Raw genomic sequence first — 19,347 nt, 5'->3', positions numbered from 1 at the left:
AAGATGGGCTGAAGACAGTGATGGATTTAAGTAGTACCTTTTGTTCGGGGATATACTCACCTCTGTCTTCACAAATTTTTTTATAGAGTAGGAGAAGTCAATGTCTGGGGAGAATTTTGAAAAAAATTCCAATTTAGCAAGAAAGCAGGGTATGAAAAAAGTTTCATTTTCAAATATGCTTTTCGTTTTACTTTTGCTTTGTTCAGATTTTGACAGTGGTCTAGAATTTGGGCTGGAGCTCTTTGTTTTTAGCAGCTGTTGTAACTTGTAACTGATCGTGTGAAGAGTGGGCTTCATTCCGCAATTACAAAGCAGAAGGAATCCTGATGCTGCTTCTCCATGGTTTAATTGCCAGCAAAATATTGGGCAGAGGCAACTGAGCAGAGGAGTGCAAGTGACATTAAAGGTTCCTTTCTTGAACGTTATTGGTCACAATGGTTTTGCTGTCTTTTTCAGAGCTTACATTTAAGCAGGTTGCGTAACAACTGCGTGCCCAAAAGGGGACATGGTGTGACTATTGATTTGCTCCCTAGCAGTGCCACTGGCAGAGCTGTAAGCAGAGCTGTGGTTAGATCTATCTCTGTCTCCTTGCACATTTCACTCGAATGACTTTGTGGCTAATTCTGCTGGAGCCTTAGGGAACTTAGCAAATGCATGTCATAGATGAGGAGTTGGCTTACAGCTCAGATCGTGACTAAGAATATAGCAAGTGGTTAGATGAGAAGCAGGACTTAGACCCAGATGAAATTCGTGGTGCTTGAAGAAGCATGGGCAAGAAACAGAGAAGAGTGGAAGTAAGAACTGAGAGTACCTGGAAGTTACCCTGTAGATTTCATAGGCAGAGAGCTGTTTGTGTGATCTTTGCTGCATAACCTAAATCTAAATCTAAAATCTAAAATAAACACCACCTAAAACATCCTCCTGGAAATACGAGAGTCTTGATGCTTCTCTCAACCAAGACAAGCATTTTTTAAAATTTTATTTTATTTTGGTGTGGGGTTTTTGTTTTTTTTTTTTTGTTAGTGGGGTTGGTTTTTTTTGTGTGTCTAATCACAATATGAAAGAAACTAGAGCAGTAGTGGAGGTCCAAACAATTGTTTGAGAATTACATGCTTGCTCACTTAAATTGCACCCTTTGAAACACTGAGAGTTGAGCCCTTGAAGTGATCCCAATAACTTATTATTCAGAATGCAGTAGCCCTGGAAGAGAAAAATGGGATAGCAGCCTAGAACAACTACTTTAGCTAAGAATACTGCAAATAGAGGAGACTGGAATTGGAATTTTAACCTGGATTTTGTAAACGTGAATGAGATAGGCGTTTCTTTTTCTTTCTTCACTCTTTCAACATTCAGGATATGAAATGTGAAAAATTAACTGACATCCAAAAGTGTTTGTTACTTATAAATCACTTAGCTTCCTAGTTATTTTAAATGTCTTGGCATCTACCATTACCAACTCATGAAAGAATTGCAAAGGCGGAAAAATGTAATTTTCCTTCTTTTTCTGCTAGGGAGGAAGTGAAGCAGTTTATTAAAGGTTGCAGATGAGTCAGTGATAGAGAGATTTGTTTAGTTCTTTGAGCCTTGGCTTTTGGGCTCCTTGAGCACTATTTTATTTTTGTGCATGCATGTGGGAAAGGAGAGACACAGGTTAGAGGAGGAGACAGAAAGCAGCCCATGTAATGATGCAAGGGTGGAAGAGGTAAGTGAGGTCTGGGCTGGATGATTGACTAATATGAGACAGGGATTAGCCTGGAAGATTTAGCATAAATTAATGTAGCATTGCAACTTTAATTTTTAGCATTAGGCCAAGATATGGTGGAATTTTTCCAATCCTAAACTGGCATAATAGGGAGTAATGGTCTTACAGCTACTTATATGTGGCTGTCCAGGCTCCATGTAGACCTTTATGCCAGAATCTCATGGTGTGGGCAGGGTTTGGCCAAGTACCACAGCTGAACAGAATGGCTTACGTAACACTTGTATATTCTGTAGTAATTTTCTTTCCCTATTTAATAGTTCATAGATTTCAAGTCTTTGTAGCCCCTGGCACAAAACTAGAGAGTGGGCCTGCTACCCTGCATTTCTGCAATGACATCCTTGTCCTGGTGAAAGACCTTCCTCCCAGTGTCATGGGGCAGTGGAAGCTCTCGGATCTGCGTCGCTATGGAGCTGTCCCAAATGGATTCATCTTCGAAGGGGGTACCAGGTGCGGCTTCTGTAAGTACAACTGGAACCTGTCTTCTAAATGTTGCTTGATGCCTTTTGCAGAAATGTAAATGCACTCTCATTCCAAGTGGAGACTGCAGAACCAACTGTGCTACTTTATCAAACAGGCAGCCTCTTATCAGAGGGTCTGTTCTGAGTAGATTTCTGCAGGCTTCACCCTTGCTCTTCAGGAGGCATGTGACTGTGCAGTCCTGGCTGAAAATTGCCCTGTGGCAATTCATCCAGAAGATGTTTAGTCAAAAGCTGCTATTGAACACAGAGTAAAAATAAGGTAATGAAATGTTATTGCTTGTGTTATGCAGGAGATAAGGTAAAATGGCCTAATGTTCAGATTATTAAATTATGATTAATTATTTTGTTGTTTGCTGAGGGGAAGGTGATACGGAGCTTTGAGGTTACAGGCAGCATCAATGTTTTCATTGCGTAAACACTGATTTCTAAATCACATAGAGGACTTTTTGCTCCTAAAATTTAGAACAACTCTTTGGTCCTTTCCCTGTTAGCAGCTTTGTAACCATGGGATGGAGCCATGTGATTTATGGGGTCAAAATAAAAGCAAGCAAGCTGAAGCTAGTTTCTGTAGCCTAGTAGCTAAAACACACCTTTATATGGAGATAAATCTCTTGTTCCATTGGCCAATTTAGGACTTCTCCAATTCTCACTTCAGATAAAATGTATGCAAGATCTGAAAAGGATAGCTAATTAATGCACAGGTATAATAACATAACATTAGGTTCATATTAATAAGGTTTTAATTTCATAAGCAGAGTTTGAAGCCATGCTGAATTGATGATCTGAGAGTGCAGGTGGGTGTGCAGTTTGCCAGTTTGGATGTGAAGTTGTTCAACTTGCATACTTTTTTCAATAAGCAAACTGAAAAATCAGATTTCACAGTTGATCCGAATATATTCTTCCTGGGACTTGCATACTGTTGCTCTGCATGTAAATTCTGGTTGCTGTGCTTCTGTGGAGTGGAAACCCCAGTTCCTGACCTCTCTCTGACCATACAGGAGGGTGTGGCCAGGTAGGGATTGGTCTCTTCTCCCAGGAAACAAGGGAGATAATGAGAGGAAGTGGCCTCAGGCTGTGCCAGAGGAGGTTTAGGTTGGACTTTGAGATGAATTTCTACACAGGAAGAATTGTCAAGCATTAAAATGAGATGCCTGGAAAGGTGGTGAAATCAGCATCCCTGAAGGTGTTTAAGAAATTACTGGACATGGCACTTAGTTGACATAGTGGTGTCCAGTCAAAGGTTGGACTCAATCATGTCAGGATCTTTTCCAGCCTTGATGATTTTGTGAAATCAGGAACTGTAGGTGATGGAACCTGAATTATCTGTGGTGGTTTTTCCTTTTTTTTCTCCTCCCTTAAACTTACACTAGTTTCTGGTAAGAAACAGGAGGTCATCAGTAGCTCTCCTATGTGCATGCTTTTGAAAAGATGAAATTATTATTTTTTTAAGGTTACAAGTGAACAGATTAAAGTGCTTTGGAAAGGGTCCCAATACCTTGTGGATTATTCTTAAGAAATATGTGTGTTGATAGTTGAGACCTGTCAGTTACCATGAAAGGATATTTTTGCCTTTCCCCTGCATGTGTACATTTAAAGAGAAGAACAGAATAGTCAATTTGGTACAAAATAGCCTGCCACAGTTGGAAACTCTTTACAAATTCAAGCTGATCTTGTTAAAGGAGTTGTTGCCCTTAACTAAGCAGTCAAACATATCCACAGGCATAACAACATTTAAATATATGTTTAGTCTAAACACTTGATTTAATATTGCCACTATAAGAAAAGGCTTTTTGAAAACAGAACCTAAAGAAAAATATAACTTTGGTTATTCTTGATGGAATTGTGTTGGTAAAGAGAAAGACCAGATGTCTTTTACCTCAGTCCTCTGGCATTCTTGAGGCAAACAAGTACTGTTCAAGAAAAATATTGGTATGTTATTACAGAAGTTGTTTTAATTCCTAAACAAAAGCACTCTCCATTAACCTGTCATGTAAGTGTAATATAATATTATGCACTCTGTTACTAATATTACTTTCCTACAGGTTAAACCATATCTTTGCTCACGTTCATACTGTGGAGCTCTGAATGCAGAAGATTAGTGAATTTAAGGTTTAAATATCACTGTAATCGATACCTAATTAAAAGGTACCAATAATCTTGTGGTTCAATTGCCTCTCCTCTCCCTAATAAAACACATGAAGCCCCAAACAGAAGCAGAGCTTTTTGAGTTTATCTGTGGTAGAACTGAGGTCTAAAAGGATATAAATTTGTTTTAGCTTTCTGTTTCTTACTTCCTCACAGAAGTTTTTATAAATATAAAATACTTCTCTATGTTCCATTGCTAAGTACAGGTTTATTTCAACTCCATAGGCTTTGGTAGAGGGAAATCCAGAAAGAGGGAAAGCATCTGATATAATGCTGAGATTTCAAGAATTAAATCTAGGTGCATTTTGAACATGTTTCACACAAGTTTATTCATAAATAGGAAGAAGAGCATTCTGAACTCCTCTTGCCCTAACATCACAATTGTGCTGCTAGAGATTAAAAATTTTTCTTTCTACTTCTAAAAGCTTCAAGTAAGTTATTTTCTGGGCCAAAATTTTGTTCTCTCTGTAGCTGAAGCTTAGTCATACACCATTTGCAAAAAAGCAGGTGTCTTGGCCTAGCAGTCAATTGAGAGGTTTACATGGAGGAGCAGGCTGGAAAAAAGGAGCCTCTCATTTTCCCAAGTTCCCAGCTCAATTAGTGTGCACCAGTTAAAATGACCAGTTGCCAGGAAAATCTTCACTTGGAGATCAGTGTGAAAAAATTCAAGTAGGGTAATAAAAGGGCACATTAACACTGTGAGAATTCAGCTCTCCAATGTTCAAGTGCTTCAGGATTAGCTGCTAGAGCCTGGTTTAAAGCTGCCTCATATTTTCTGACAGCATCTCCTTGAAGAAAGGTACTTGTAGGACCCTTAGTGCCTTTTGAAAGAACAAATGCCAATTGCAGGATAAGCAATTTCTGTGATTGTTTTGGTGTTTTGATAAAATTTGGTACTTCCTTCCATCTTTCCTTTCTTGTTTCCCCTTCTGCATGCATTTATTTGAAATTTAGAAGTAGTAGGGGTGGTTAAACTGGTGCAAGATCTTGAATTTTTTTAAGAATTTTGGGTTGTATAGATTAAAACTTCTGTTTACATGCAGATATTCTGTGCTATCTCCTACTTAGGCCTACTGCAGACAACCAAAATTATCTCTATTTACCTATTTTTAGTTGTCATGCCCATATCTTAGTTGGCAGCAATAGAAATACTCTTTGCTATTTTCCCCAGAGAGAAGAGCAGTGTGACACCCTCTGAAGGGAGCTGCTCAAGGCCAGGGTTGGGATGTACAAGCTGATTGCCATGGAGTGAGCTGCTGTGGTTCCACCTGTGCTGCTGCTAAAAGGCTTCAGGCTCTAGTGTTGTCTGGCATCTGTTAGGAGTAGTAATTAATGGGAAGGAACTGACTCTTCCTCCCTGCTTTCACACACACTAAAGAGATTGAAGTAATTTTTTGGCTATTGTCCATTTTGAAAGTGTGTTTGCCCATGGGTTTGCTTTTTTAATATGATGAGTTAAAATCAACATTGGCAAGATTAAGAAGTACATGGAAGTTTTATAAAATTGGCAACTTGTCCTGAATGTTTGAGGGACTGTACAGTGCTTTATTGCTGACTGTCACAGAGGGCTGGCTGAGTGTTTCGGTCTTGTGTGAGTGGTTGGAGGCTGCTTTTCACCAAGTCTCATAGCCCATGGAGAGAGCTGAGTGAGCCCTTCAGTCTGGTGAACAGCTGCATGGTGTTACAGTAATGCATACCACACATTCTTTGGCTTCTAAATGCCTGTGCACCAAACCTGTTCCAACACATGACTGAGATCTGTAATTTCCGATAGTGAATTTCTCAGTTTTCTCAAGAAAAAAGAAAAGACATGTAATCGCTTGCTTTTATGTATGCTTTAGTTAAGCCCTACCTACTCATTCATCTCACTTATGTTTTTTGCAAGGACCCTCAGACTTCTTCCTTCCCTGCAATTTAGTTCTGCCTACCAAAGCTAGAAAGAAAATGTTTCCTGTGAGAGTCAGACAGCAATTAAGGTGATCATATGAATAATAGAATCTACAAATAAATTATTGTATTTTTGTTTGATTTGTATGCACATGCACATGGACATACACTCTTTGCACTGGTTATATAAAGGTCATCATATTTGGTTTTGGGATTTCCAAATGGCTGACAGTTATTTGCAGAAAAAGTCCTTTGAGTTAAGCAGCCAGCTCATACGCACACATTTGCTTTCTTTGTTTCCATTAAAGTCAAAGGCTTGTGGAGCCTCTCAAGAGTTTAATTAACTCTTGAAAAAGGTTAAAGAAGAGCAAAGTGGTCCAGATGTACTCTTTATGTACAGAAATATTTGAGGAATCTTTTTTTTTGTTTTTGCCCTGAGTGGTGATAGGAGGTGTAGGATTCTCCTGAATTATCAAGCCACATCGTATATCATTGTGCTTTAGAACCTGAATGTCCTCTGCTATGTTGTGTCTGTATTCTGCCCTGCTTGCTTATGGTGCATGGAATGCAAAGGTTGTGTTCCAGTAGACTCTCTCTGCTCTGCTCAGGACAAAAAATTCCTCAAAGAAAAAGCTGAATTTCAAATAATTCCTGAATACATTGCACTCAGAATCTTTTTATCCTAATACAATGTTCTCTGACTTTGGCTTCTCCTGGGGAGGAGAAATGGGGCAAGACTACAAGTGAGTCACCAGCAGAAACCTTCATATCTGTCAGGCTGTGTGATTAGTGTTGCAATCTCCTAGATGGCCTCTGATCCTGAAGCCAGGGTGTGTTCATGTTCCTTTTTCTGAAGAATTCTTGATAGGGAAGATCTGAAGAGATGCAAATGTGATGGAGTGACAAATCAAGTTATGAAGATGCCTCTAACAATGTTGTCTTGACTAGATTTAGGCAGAGCTGGCCGAGATCTAGATATGACATAAATTGAGAATGACAAAAGAGTGTCCACCAGAGTATGTTTTTCCTAGAGAGGTTAGTTTATAGCTTGCTGGTTATACCTAATTTACTCAAATAGGTATTGTGGTTTGTGGTCCACTCTCTATTATTCTTTTTGTTTGAATCTCACAGCCCTTTGTCAAGTTGTCAAAAGTGTATCTAAGTGAAATGTGAGTATCCTGTTGGATATGACAGGGTATATGTTTGGAAAGTTATGGGGATGCAGTCATTCTGGTCAAGATCATCTCTGCTTCTTTGAGTAAAATAGGAAAAAAAACACATGCAACTCAGAAATGGCTAGAGATACACAGAAGTCAAGCATATGTCCAGATTAGGGGCCTGAGTCACAAGGAAAGTAATGTGCAAGATCCTGCTGCAGGTCTAAGATTTGGTAGTGGAGTTTTCCAGTATGCTTGGCTCTGGTGAAGTGGCAGCTCTTCTTCAAGGTCTATATATTAATTTAATTTCCCATTTGTCTGGTATTGAAGTTATATTTCCCTTGAAATTGCTCGTTACTGGGGTGGTCTTTTGTCTGGTGTTTAAGATAATATTTTTTTTTCTCTGATGCGATTTATATTTGGACTGACCATTTATAAAATGTTCTGTGGAGCCCTTCTAGTCTTTTGTGTTGTTCATGTAGCCATGTGTCATGGAGCTCATAACTTGTTTGTTTATTTAGTGATTCTCATTCTAATTTTGCTTGGGGCTATTCTTAATGAATGGAAAGCAAATATCAGAATAGAGTAAAGGGTAAAGATCTGATGACAACCTGTGGAGTTGTGTTACATTCTGTTAATAATAGACACATAGGACTTAGTCTAGGAAAAATTTATACTATAATCCTGCAATATAACCAAATTCTAATTTGTTGGTGTATAAAAAGCTCCTCTTGCTTAAAACTGGTTAAAAGTAGAATTAACTTGGTTTATTCTTTTGAAGATGCTTTAACTATGCAGGAAGTTTCAGGGGTACTTAAGTTTGATCTACAAGATTTTAGGGATAAATAAGAATAAAAGACCTGGACAGCTGTTGAGAAAAAAGTGTCTGTTTTGACATTCGGGGGGATTGGAACTAGATGATCCTTAAGGTCCCTTCCAACCCAAGCTGTTCTGTAATTCTAGGACACTACTCTGCCTGAATGTCATAAAACTATCATAAACTATTAGACAGCTATTTAATGAATTCACATATAATGAATTTATATGTATGTTTGTGGTATAGTGTGTGTGTGTGTGTACCTGAATTTTTTATTTCTTTTTCCAAGAGTATCTTTTTGACTTCTTCTCATGGCTTGCACTTAAAACTCTTTTGATTGCTATGTTATAGATAGGTTCAGCTAAATATATTTCTAGTGTTTCCAGGTAAAAACCATGCATATTTATGTTGTGCTTTCTTGCAGGGGCTGGTGTTTTTTTCCTCTCTTGCTCTGAAGGGGAGCAGATCAGCTTCCTGTTCGACTGCATTGTCCGCGGCATCTCCCCGACCAAAGGCCCTTTTGGTCTGCGTCCAGTGCTCCCAGGTTAATGCAGGAAGTATAGAGTAACCAAGTGAAGTAGGAACTTGTCATGTCTCACACCCACTGCTGCTGCTGTAAGAACAGCTCACAGACACCGAGGGAGTGCAGAGTGCAAAGTGGTTTTCATTCTGAAATGTCAGCGTCCAGATTTATAAGCTGGATGTACAGTTTCCCCCTGCTGCTCTGGCTCATTCATATTTCTGGTCATATTGCTAACTCCAGCCCTCTCTTATTTAACAGTATTAAAAGATGGCAATTTGAATTGAAAGGAACCCTAACTTTTAGTTTTAAACTTACACATTTAACTTGGATCCACATCTTGCTATTTTGGTAGTTTAATGGAAAACTAACTTCTGGAGCATTTTGAGCATATCCAAAACACAATGTTCTAAGTCTTGTCAGCCTTAGAAAACTTTTTCAGGCTTCCACATCACATTTAAGTTTTTCAACTTGAGCTTTTTTCCTGATGTGTGAGGATTAAATTCCTTGTCCTATTTCTTGGTAAATGCTGCATGTACTGCAATGGTCAAAGAGGAATTTGGATGGCATCATAATAAAGCCTATTGCCTTTTGATTTCAGCAGATGAAATACAGTGTTGAGTCAGAATGACTCTGTCAAACAGAAAAAAAGTGTAGAAATGAGATTACAGAAAATTGTCTGTGATTTGGTAGTGGAATACAGTAGGAATCGGTTGCAAGAATGGTGAAGGATGAGCTGGGATTTGTGGAGTACTTAGAGCTTCTGTGTAAGGCAGTTAATAAGTGTTCAATGGGGTTTTATTGCTGTTACAAGATTAAGATAATTGCAGGAAGAAAATGTGATGGAAAATATTAGATTATTAGATCATTAGATTATGTGAAGCTTGTGAAAATAAATTATGAAAAAATTAATTATTAGTTAAAAATAGTAAATGCAGTAAACACAAGGCTCAGTTCATGTTGTCTTTCTCATGGTTGTAAGGCAGAAATAAATTAAATAACCAAGCAGAATAGCAGGCAAAAAAGTCTTTCTTGTGTGATGATATGTTTGCATTCAGTTCACTGGAGTGTTAAAAAAAAAAGAAGCAAACAGAAAAAATCCAACAACAGAAACACAAAAATTAGTGATTATACTTAAAGCTTTGCTGTTGAACACATTTTTCTGCCTATCTATAACTATGTGTGTATATATATATATATATGTGTATACACCCCTAAATCTTTCATGTAACAAACATTTCTGTCCAGAAAAATTAATCCTACAAGCAACTATTCTGTTGTCTTTTTTAAAAAATTATTGTTTTAAAATTTAATTTTAGCACAATCTTTGAAGATTTGTTTTTCAGAAGCATGTGGGAGTAAATCTGCTTTCACATGTTAGTTATCCCTTCTGGTGTTTGTGGGTTGTTGTGCCACATACCACAATCTCTTCCCTCCCTCAGGAGCTCTGACCTCACTGAGGTGCATGAAGGGATGTGGAAAGTCCTGGGGAGTATTTAGTGTTTTTTGTAAGAGAAGATCTTTTTCCTGAGGTCTTTTCATTTCTCTTCTGTTCTTGATGTATATGCCATTAAAATCTCATCCACTTGATTTAATCTCGTTTCTTTGGGCAGAAGGGTTTTGTCAAGAATTGTTCTCATGTAATTGCAGACTCCTCTGCCTTTATTTATCCAATCTACCCTGAGCCCTCTAACTTCCATTCTTGTGTATCTTACCCTTGTCTCTTCCAGTTTGTTGTACCTCCCTATGTACACGTTCCTTGGGAAAAAAAAAAAATTCTTTATTTATTATCCCGTGCAGAAGCTTGTATAGATCTGTTTAAGGCACACACACATGTACAGTTCTGGTGATTCATCCATAAACTAATTTTCCTTATCAAGTATGTTGTTACACAGAATGTACAGTATTGCTTGAAAAGGTCAAGTCTGCCAGCTGCACACCATGTGTCAAGTATTGAAATTCACTCAGCCTTTGAAAGCATCAGCTTGTAAACAGATTAATTATCTGTACATTTCAGGTAACTAGATCGAAACTTCCAGATTGAAGATTCTACCAAGAAACCTTTTGTCTAATTCATATTTACTGCAGTGCAAAATGCTACACAGCCTCAACTCTACTTTATGTATGCAATTTAAAAGCTTTTAGAGAAACTTTCTCTTCACAGTTTGCTACTTGAATTTGGCATCTTGTTTTTGCCTATACCTTTCCAACTTAAACATGAAATATGCTTCAAGCACTGTGGTATTTTCAAGCAAGGAAAATACACAAAGGGCAGATGTACAGAGAAAGAACATAATATGGTAAAAACAGTTAGTGGCAGTGTTGGGCACCAACGCCCACAGCACAAATATAATCTATAGATGTTACGCAACCAATGCAGTCTGTGTTTGTAGAAAAGATGAATGAATGAATGAAGCCAGTTGATTCATGTACAAATAGCTCAACAATATGGTTAAAAGGGGTGCTGAAATATTTATGCGTATATTTTAGCATGAAATTAATAGGAGATGGTAGAGAGTGGTTTGAAGAGGACTGAAAAATGACTAGTTTTCTTACTTGCCATAGTGATTCTTAAACAAATGTAAAATAGCCAGTATCCAAATGGAATTAGTAAACTGGGTATGAAAGGAATGTTTGCTCAAGGACAATATTCACATCTTCTCTTCAGGATTGTAGTTTTAAAAACTATACCTTATTTCCTTAAAAGCTCGATGTTCTTATCACATGCATATATGATTGCTGTACATATTTTATGAAGTCATCTATAAAATATTCAATGAAAATCCAGTGCAGTGGAGCTCATTAATTTGATTTACCCTTGCAAAGTATCACAATCTGGTCTAATCTCTGAGTAGGCCAACTTTGAGCAGCAGGTCAGGCTAGAGAACTCCTGAGATCCCCTCCAACCTGAATTATTCTCTGATGTTTTGGAAACAAATCAAATTACTAATCTCAAAATAAAAAATAATTCCATTATGTGTACATCCAAAATAAATTGGAAAAGGAAAAGAACATTATGGTTTATTACTTGTTGTACTTCTTTTGGGAGCCCATTAATTTTTCAAAATTGTACCAAAATAGTCCTATTGATATCGCCATTAGCAGATTGGAGGTTTTGGTTTGTTGAAAGCTGCATTATCAGGTCTCATAAAACCCCCAAAGACACAGAAGATAAGAATGTGAAGGTCATGTAGATACAGGTTTCTAGATATTTTTAGGAAGTGTAATATTTTAAGTAAAGGACTCATTTGAATGATGGCTTTGGATGGCTTGTTTTCCCCAGCTACTAGCTGGAAGAGAACTGCTGAAATTGGCTACTAGCAAGATGTCTTTTTTTTTCCTTGAAGAGATATTTAGAAAACAGTCCAGAGAATTTAACATTCTGTCTTGACAGAAGTCTAGATACAGACTTAGTAATGAATCACTGATTGCTTGGTTTGTAATCTATACTGAATTGCATGCTTATTATCTGAGAAATGATTGTTTATCATGTGTGTGTTGAACTCCTTTTTTTCACTGGAAAGATTCATGTTGAATGCCAAACCTGAACACAGCAAAGGCCCAGAAGCCCATCAGTGATATCTTTGGTCAGTGGGCAGACCAGTACTGTCTATATCTGATTATGTGACAGTCTAGTCCTGCAGTCTGGAAAGATCCCAGGTGTAATGTTGATAGTCTGGATGCTCTCTTTTAATTTTGGAAGCTTTTTCAGGCTGCTTTGTGACTGACTGGAGAGTGTACAGTGCTGCTGAGGATCCATCTGATGTTCTTGCTTTTTGTTGAAGCTTGATACACCCTTGGCCATTGCAAGACAGCTCTGTGGCTGCCTTCTGCACTATCTGTACAAGTGGATCCTCCTCAAACTTTTAGGCCATCTTTTCATTCCTCCAGACATCTTACAAGGTGTGGAGATGTTAGCAAAAAGGTGAGGGTCCAGGCCTGATTTACAAATGTGCCTACAATTACACAGGAAGAAAGAAAAGAGATATTTTCAGCCTGACTTATTCAATTTAACAAAGTAATTAACCAATGGTGCATTTTAAAGGTGCATATAATCAATTAGGTAGCTGCTAACTGAACTGGATACAATACATTTTTTCCTGACAGGTGCTTATTGAACAATCCTGCAGCTTTGAATTACTGTGACACTTTAGTCCTATGTTACCACAGTATTCAAAATCTCCCACGATGAGCAGCTGATGTGGCTCTAATGAATACCCACCAACGTAATGTAAAAATAAAATCTCCAGCAGAGGCATTTTTAGTCCAGCTAAATTTGATGTAATCCTTCCCCTTTGCCCAAAAGCAGTGTTTAAGGAGATTTCAATGACTGCCTCACATAAGAGGTTATTTTCCTCATAGCAAGGGATCTATGTTTGATTGGAAAATGATAAAAATTTTATTAACTGAAGGACCTGAGTGAATCACAGGACAGGATACATTTGTTAAGAGTTTGGGAAATGAAGGTACTAATTGTTCTTGGAGCTGCTCTCAGATGTTATGTGGGCAGAAGCTGTTGGAACTTCCTTGGACAGCTGCCTCAGTACCGGTCATGCTGCTCTGTCCCCTGAGTTACTGATGTGGAAATTGCCACACAGTTATTTAGAGGTTGTGTGTTGGGCATGCAAAAGGCAGAGGATGATGCCAACAAACCCAACTTGGTAGTATTGTGGCCTAAGAACTTATTAAGAATAGGGTTATTACAACAGCACTCGTGGGAGGTCATAGGTTATGCACTTCAGTAGGGATTGGTCCCTAAAAAGTGGGTACCAGTGACTTCAGTCCATAGTTTGATCCTGGAGGAAAGCTTCCTGATTAGAACCAAAAATAGTGGTACAAAAATCTGTTACTTCTGGGGAATAGTATTCTTTGTGTTTTCCATAGAAGTGTGGCTTATTAGCAGAGAAGATTAAAGATGAAACAAAGACTTGGGTAAGATTGATAGATAATTACCTAAAACTCAGACTCTATATGTATTTGTCAGGTTTTGAAGTTCCTTCTCTAGCTATTTCTTAGAACTTGCTGAGGAAGGTTCTTCTCAATCTTCCAGAAAACTGAGAGGTCACAGCACATAACTATGAACACAATTATATACACAAGTTTTATTCATAGGCAGTCCTTAAGTGGAAGTTTAACCAAAAAATTACCAGTTCTGTTGGACAGACAGTATGTCTAGAGATTTCATGTTCTTGGGTGAAACCTGATGTGTTCTGTAGCTGTGCAGCTGACAGGGAATTTGGCTTCTGGAAGCAATTGAACATGTGAAGTGCAAACTTTCTGACTTCTATCTCGTATTTTTTTATAAGGCAATTTGATAAGATCAGTTGTTTGACCAGGTTTTTTTTTTTATTTTTAAAAATTATATATTTTGCTGTCTGTAAGAGGGACATAATTTACTTAATAATGTTCTGAAAATATTCATTTGTCAAGTAGTCATATTCTGAGGAAAGTGAAAGGACCTTTCCTACTGACAGTTCCTTGGTGTGGGAAGGGTTAGTGTCTGTTTTCATATTGGTTTGACCAATTGCTGATCTGTTATGACAACTTTATGCTCAAAGTGCTTGTAGAACATCTTTCTTGGGCCTTTTTTGGGCATAAGGCATTTAACTAGATACAGCAGAGTAACTGGAGCAGAGGGCATTAAAAATAGGCATCAGCTTGTAATGCTGTATGCTACTGAGCAGATCCTTGCATGAACCTGTCTGGTTGCACCATAGGTGCTGGTGGCCAAATGTTGTGTTTTCCTTTGGCAGAGGGCCATATGCAAGCATTGGGGTTTTATTTGAGTAAGCAGTTGCACAGGTTTGAACTAGTCAATGCCCAATGTAAGCTGTCTTGCAGTGTGAATAGGAATGGACACCTAACAAAGTAATCCACATCAGACAGTCCTGTTTTCTGTTCTAAGTTTGAAGTGTGTAAAGCACTGAGCTGGGAGACACAGAGGTCACAGACTGTGTTTGTTGTGGGCATTGTTGCCTTGTCCCTGTTAGAACACCCTTGGCTTCCTATGTATGTTGTTACAGATGGATTGTGTTGGTTTTTCTGCTCATCTTACCCGATTGCAGACTGCCAAAGATGGAAACCTCCTCGACATGGGAAAGAAAGTTAGAAAGTTCATCACTGTCATTTCTGTTCCTTCCTAGGAAAGGTCAGAAATAGAATATGGTTAGGGAGGAGTGATGGGGCAGTTTGTTTCTCAGGGCAGTTGGCAATCTAGGGAGCTCCCATGGAGCTTCAGCTGACCTGACAGTGCTCCTTCCCCTGATTATGAGCTTGCTTTGACTGCTGTGTTGGCAATATCAGAACCAAGTCTTTTAAAACTAAAAGTCCTGGGGTGAAAATGAAACTTTCCTTTTGTCTTTCCAACAGGTTTTTCTCTTACTAACTTACAATCACAACAATGTATAGCCTTTTTCATCCTTCCCCCCCCCCCCCCCCCTTATTAAATGATTCAGTGTTTTTGTGGCATGCTTCTTCTGGACAGTTGATCAGGTATACAAGAGCAGCAGTTGTGAGGAAGCTAATATGTTTTCACTGTCATTAATTACTTTCCCTGTGTATTAATAAGAATTTCTGAAGTTTCTGATGATGATGAAGTTCATATCCTCTGCAACTGCTGAACCTGACACACCCATCAGTGCTATTTGAAGGAATCCATAAGGTGTCTCTTTGGATAATGGTTATGATTACTTCCAACATCTGGTTTTATTGTTGTGCCTGCTGGAAATAAAATGATTTAGAGGAAACTGGTCTGTTTACTGATGAGACTTCTTCCACATTCTGTTTAACTTTTGGTCTTTCTACTTTTTTTTTTTGGAATATAATGAGCCCCCTTCAGTGAAATAACCTCAGCTGGAATGGCAAACTCACTAAAATTTATGGGGAAAATCCATGACAGTACATTTCAGAAGTGGTTTATATCATCCTAACTTGTCTTGTATTAAACATGAAGACAAAGAGCCACCAGGTTGCATATTTTATGTCTGACATCTGAACTTAATGACCTGCTGAACATCCAACTTGAAAACAAAGTCTTTGTAAATAGATGATCTGGATTGGAAGATGTCAGTTTAATCACTGTGATTCTGACTTTATGATGTAGATCTGTAAATTTCTAGGATGAAAAATTTGGTCTTTCTGAATGTTAAAATTCCCAGTGAATCTAGTGAAGTCAGGACAGATTTTATGTGGGTCAAATTAGCTTTCAAGTCCTCTAGACTTGTTGGATGATATTTATTTCTGTAGCTATTGATTTTTGTGCTGGGCTCTTCACTGTTTTGTCCCTGTAACTATTACAGACATGGGTATAATCTCTGAAATCAATCTTTGACACTTTTAATTTTTACTTACTATGTAGCACATGTCCAGGATGTGCATGAAGTCAGATTGTCCCATACATTTTTCCAATCAGAATTTCAAGCATAAGAATATTTTTTTCCCTTTCCTTATTTTCCATATTGCCACCTTTATTTATTTATTTGTTTGTTTGTTTGTTTGTTTGTTTATTTATCTTCTGTTTCCTTTTTAAGATCCAAGTACAAACCCAGCCTATTCAGAGGAAAGATTGGCTCATGAAGCTTTGCAGTTAGAAAAGCGCTTGAGCTTGCTGTCCCATACGAGTCGCCAAGGTAGTGGAGGTAAGAAATACCTTTCATGAAATAAAAATACATTATGTTCCTTCCTGTCCAGGCTTTAAAAGTTATATGGCCTGTGTTATAAGATGTGGAGCTTACATGAAAAATAATAGAGAAATGGTCAAGACATTCAATTTCTTAGGTTTCTTGTGAGGCAGTTCTTTGACAGCATTGTCTGAAGTCCTTTGATGTAGATTGGAGGTTTTCAATTCAGCAGCCCTAGTTTTGAATCAATCATGGTTAACTCAGGAAGACCATTTAGGATGCTGAGTCCTACTAAATTTTTCCATGTAAAACTTTAAAAGAACTGTCTGCATCAAATCTGATATCTGCTTAAGTACTTTAGTCAGTGCAGCCTGTGAGATGGACTCACTTGTAGGATTCACACATCATGCTTAAAGCAGCTTTTTGCAGTAAAACATAGGACTCCTGTGCTTTCCTCTGCTCTCTGTACATGCCTTTTCTGGGGTTGTTAGTGCATCAAAGTAGAATTAGTGTCTAGCATTTGTAGGAGGATTTGTAAGAGGTCTTGTGTTCTGAGCTGTCATTTGACCTGTTTAATAGCTGAAGTTAGATCATCCAAACATGTGCTTTGCTCTTGACTCTAAAGCCTACAAGTCTAAAAAATGGCCCTGTGAAGATCCTCAGGAGCTTAATTCTGTGCTTATATACATATCCATGGCTGCTTTGGCCTAGACACTGCTGGGTAATATGGTTTGTGACTGAATTCCAGTGAGACTTCCTGAGGTTTTTCTTAATTAGCACATAAATGCTGGACTTAACTGAATGGATAAAAAGCAAATGAGACTTGATAGATAAGCATGCCTGTTGGTTTTTTTTTTTTTTTCTCATTCAGTCCCTCTGGTCAGAAATCATTGCCCAACCTCATAAACAGTTTCTGCCTTTGTTTTCACATTTGTTTTATTAAGAAAGAAAAAAATAACACTGTGGACTCTGTGTATGCTACAAGAAAGTGGTTTTGTATTTGTTTGTTTGTGTGGTGTTTGAGTTTTGTCCTTGTGCCCTTTCATGCCAATGTTTAATTTTTTCATTCATATTCTGTCTTTGATGGCAGTAATTACCTTTAAAAATGCCTTTCTTGCAACTATAATTGAGGAAAAAACTTGCAGCATAGGTAGAAATGAATCATAGAAGATATTTTTGTATATGGTTATGTAAACATTTTTATAACAGTATTATTATTTTTATTTGTACAGTGATGTATGATTGTATTTTGATACAGCAACCCAATTAACTGTATGAAAGTAAAATATGCTTGAAGAGGGGAGAACTTGGTGCATAAACTTAAAAAATTTAGCCTTGAATGCATTATATTCCACAGTGAGGTAGGGTTATGGCAAGGTAACATACCATTATTTTTCCCATGGGGCTATGAGTTATTGCAGGAATTCTGGCTTTCTGACAGCAGTTCCACTTACAAAAAGCAGATGGAATCTCAGGGCAAGTATGTCCTGTTTGTACATACTTGCCATGCTTGAGTCTGTGATTGTGTTTGAAACATTGTGTTTGATGTGTTTCCTTCTTTTCTAGGAGACGATAGGAGCATTTCAAGCTCATCTTCAGATACCAGCCACTCGGATGTCAGTGTTGGGAGCAGGTTGACAGTGTGGCCTGAGCAATCTTCAGCCAGCACCTCTCAGGAGAGCCATGGACTGGCAGCTGCAAAGGGCATTCACCTGGGAGAAGAAAAGACCCTTCCAGAAGGGGCACGTGGCACCACTAAACCCCCTCCGAAGCCCCTGCGATCCAGACAGCTGCAGGAAATAGGTCGTCAGAGTTCTTCTGACAGTGGGATAGCTACTGGCAGTCACTCTTCCTACTCTGGGAGCTTCTCTTCCTATGCTGGCAGCTTAGACATTTGCCATGGTGATGAGTTTGGATCCTTGCTGAGCTTGCCATTGAACTTTCCTTCAGATCAGAGTCTATGTACTTGTCCTCACAGTGAGTCCCAGAGAGGTGTGGGATCAGAGTATCAGGTTCCCAGCTCTCTCAGACATGTTTATGATATACCCAGGAGTGTGTTACAGGCAGCTTCTAAAGAAGTGCAGCTGAAGAGTGCAGATTCCACGCTACCCAAGGACCAGGCCCTGCCTGTTCAAGGTGCCAGTGACCCAAAACTGCTACTACCACACTTGGAGGCACAGAGGGGACCTGAGCACAGCCAGCACAGAGGGAGGCCTTCATCCTTACTCACAGAAAGCAGCAAGGACTCAAGTGATGAGACATACCTGGATATTGTTTCAAGGTGGTCAGACACCAAACCACAAGGACAGGTGTCAGACTCCAAAAGTAGTGAAATGTCACCACCTGGTGGGGCCTCAGCTGACCCCTGTGACACATGTAGCCCCCACCTTGGGATGACAAGAGCTCTTTTTTCATCTTGTCCAATCTGTGGTGGACTAAAGGTAAATACCTAACACTGAGCGGATGCTAACGAACCTTAGTTAATATAGCATGATTAATTTCAAGTTACCTAAGTTGTAGGTCATAAGTAATATTGTTTCCTTTATACTCCGAGAGATAATAACTTTTTCTGTTGTTTATACTGAAATGGAGAGGCTTAGCACATGGTTTCCTGAAAATCTGTGCCTAGTCAAGGAAACACTGAACAATATAGACCACAATCATTACTTTAAATCAGCCATTTTTGGCTTTGGGTACGTGTAAGTGAAAGAGAAAAGTTTTGCAGGCACTGGATTTGTCATATAATGGCAAGCAAGCATGAAAGACACTGACCTGTCTTGCTTTTGGTATTTACAAAGAAAGAAGGAAAGTTGAATAATGTGTTGCTCATAAGGAGATCTGAGTGCATACTTCTATTTTATTGATATTTTTATTTTCTTTGTCACTGTAATTTGAACATTAGACCCATTTCTTACTGGGGACATGATAGTCAAGTCAGCATGCAGTCCAGTACTGTGGCCA

At 38.5% G+C, this 19,347-nt stretch overlaps 1 protein-coding gene across 1 annotated transcript in view; it reads left to right on the top strand.

Moving 5' to 3' along the window:
- DOK7 (docking protein 7) overlaps window positions 1–19,347 on the top strand; it is a 59,724-nt gene that overhangs the window by 4,449 nt on the left and 35,928 nt on the right. Inside the window, exons 4-7 of the mRNA XM_056489169.1 lie at window positions 2,020–2,220; window positions 8,672–8,791; window positions 16,297–16,404; window positions 17,953–18,827. Coding sequence (XP_056345144.1) covers window positions 2,020–2,220; window positions 8,672–8,791; window positions 16,297–16,404; window positions 17,953–18,827 — 1,304 coding nt within the window. The remainder of the gene's footprint in view (window positions 1–2,019; window positions 2,221–8,671; window positions 8,792–16,296; window positions 16,405–17,952; window positions 18,828–19,347) is intronic.

The sequence above is a fragment of the Oenanthe melanoleuca genome, chromosome 4 (assembly GCF_029582105.1).
Source record: "Oenanthe melanoleuca isolate GR-GAL-2019-014 chromosome 4, OMel1.0, whole genome shotgun sequence".
NCBI classification, from domain to species: Eukaryota; Metazoa; Chordata; class Aves; order Passeriformes; family Muscicapidae; genus Oenanthe; species Oenanthe melanoleuca.
The sequence above is the reverse complement of the archived record's forward strand: the minus strand, read 5'-3'. Positions and strand labels throughout refer to the sequence as shown.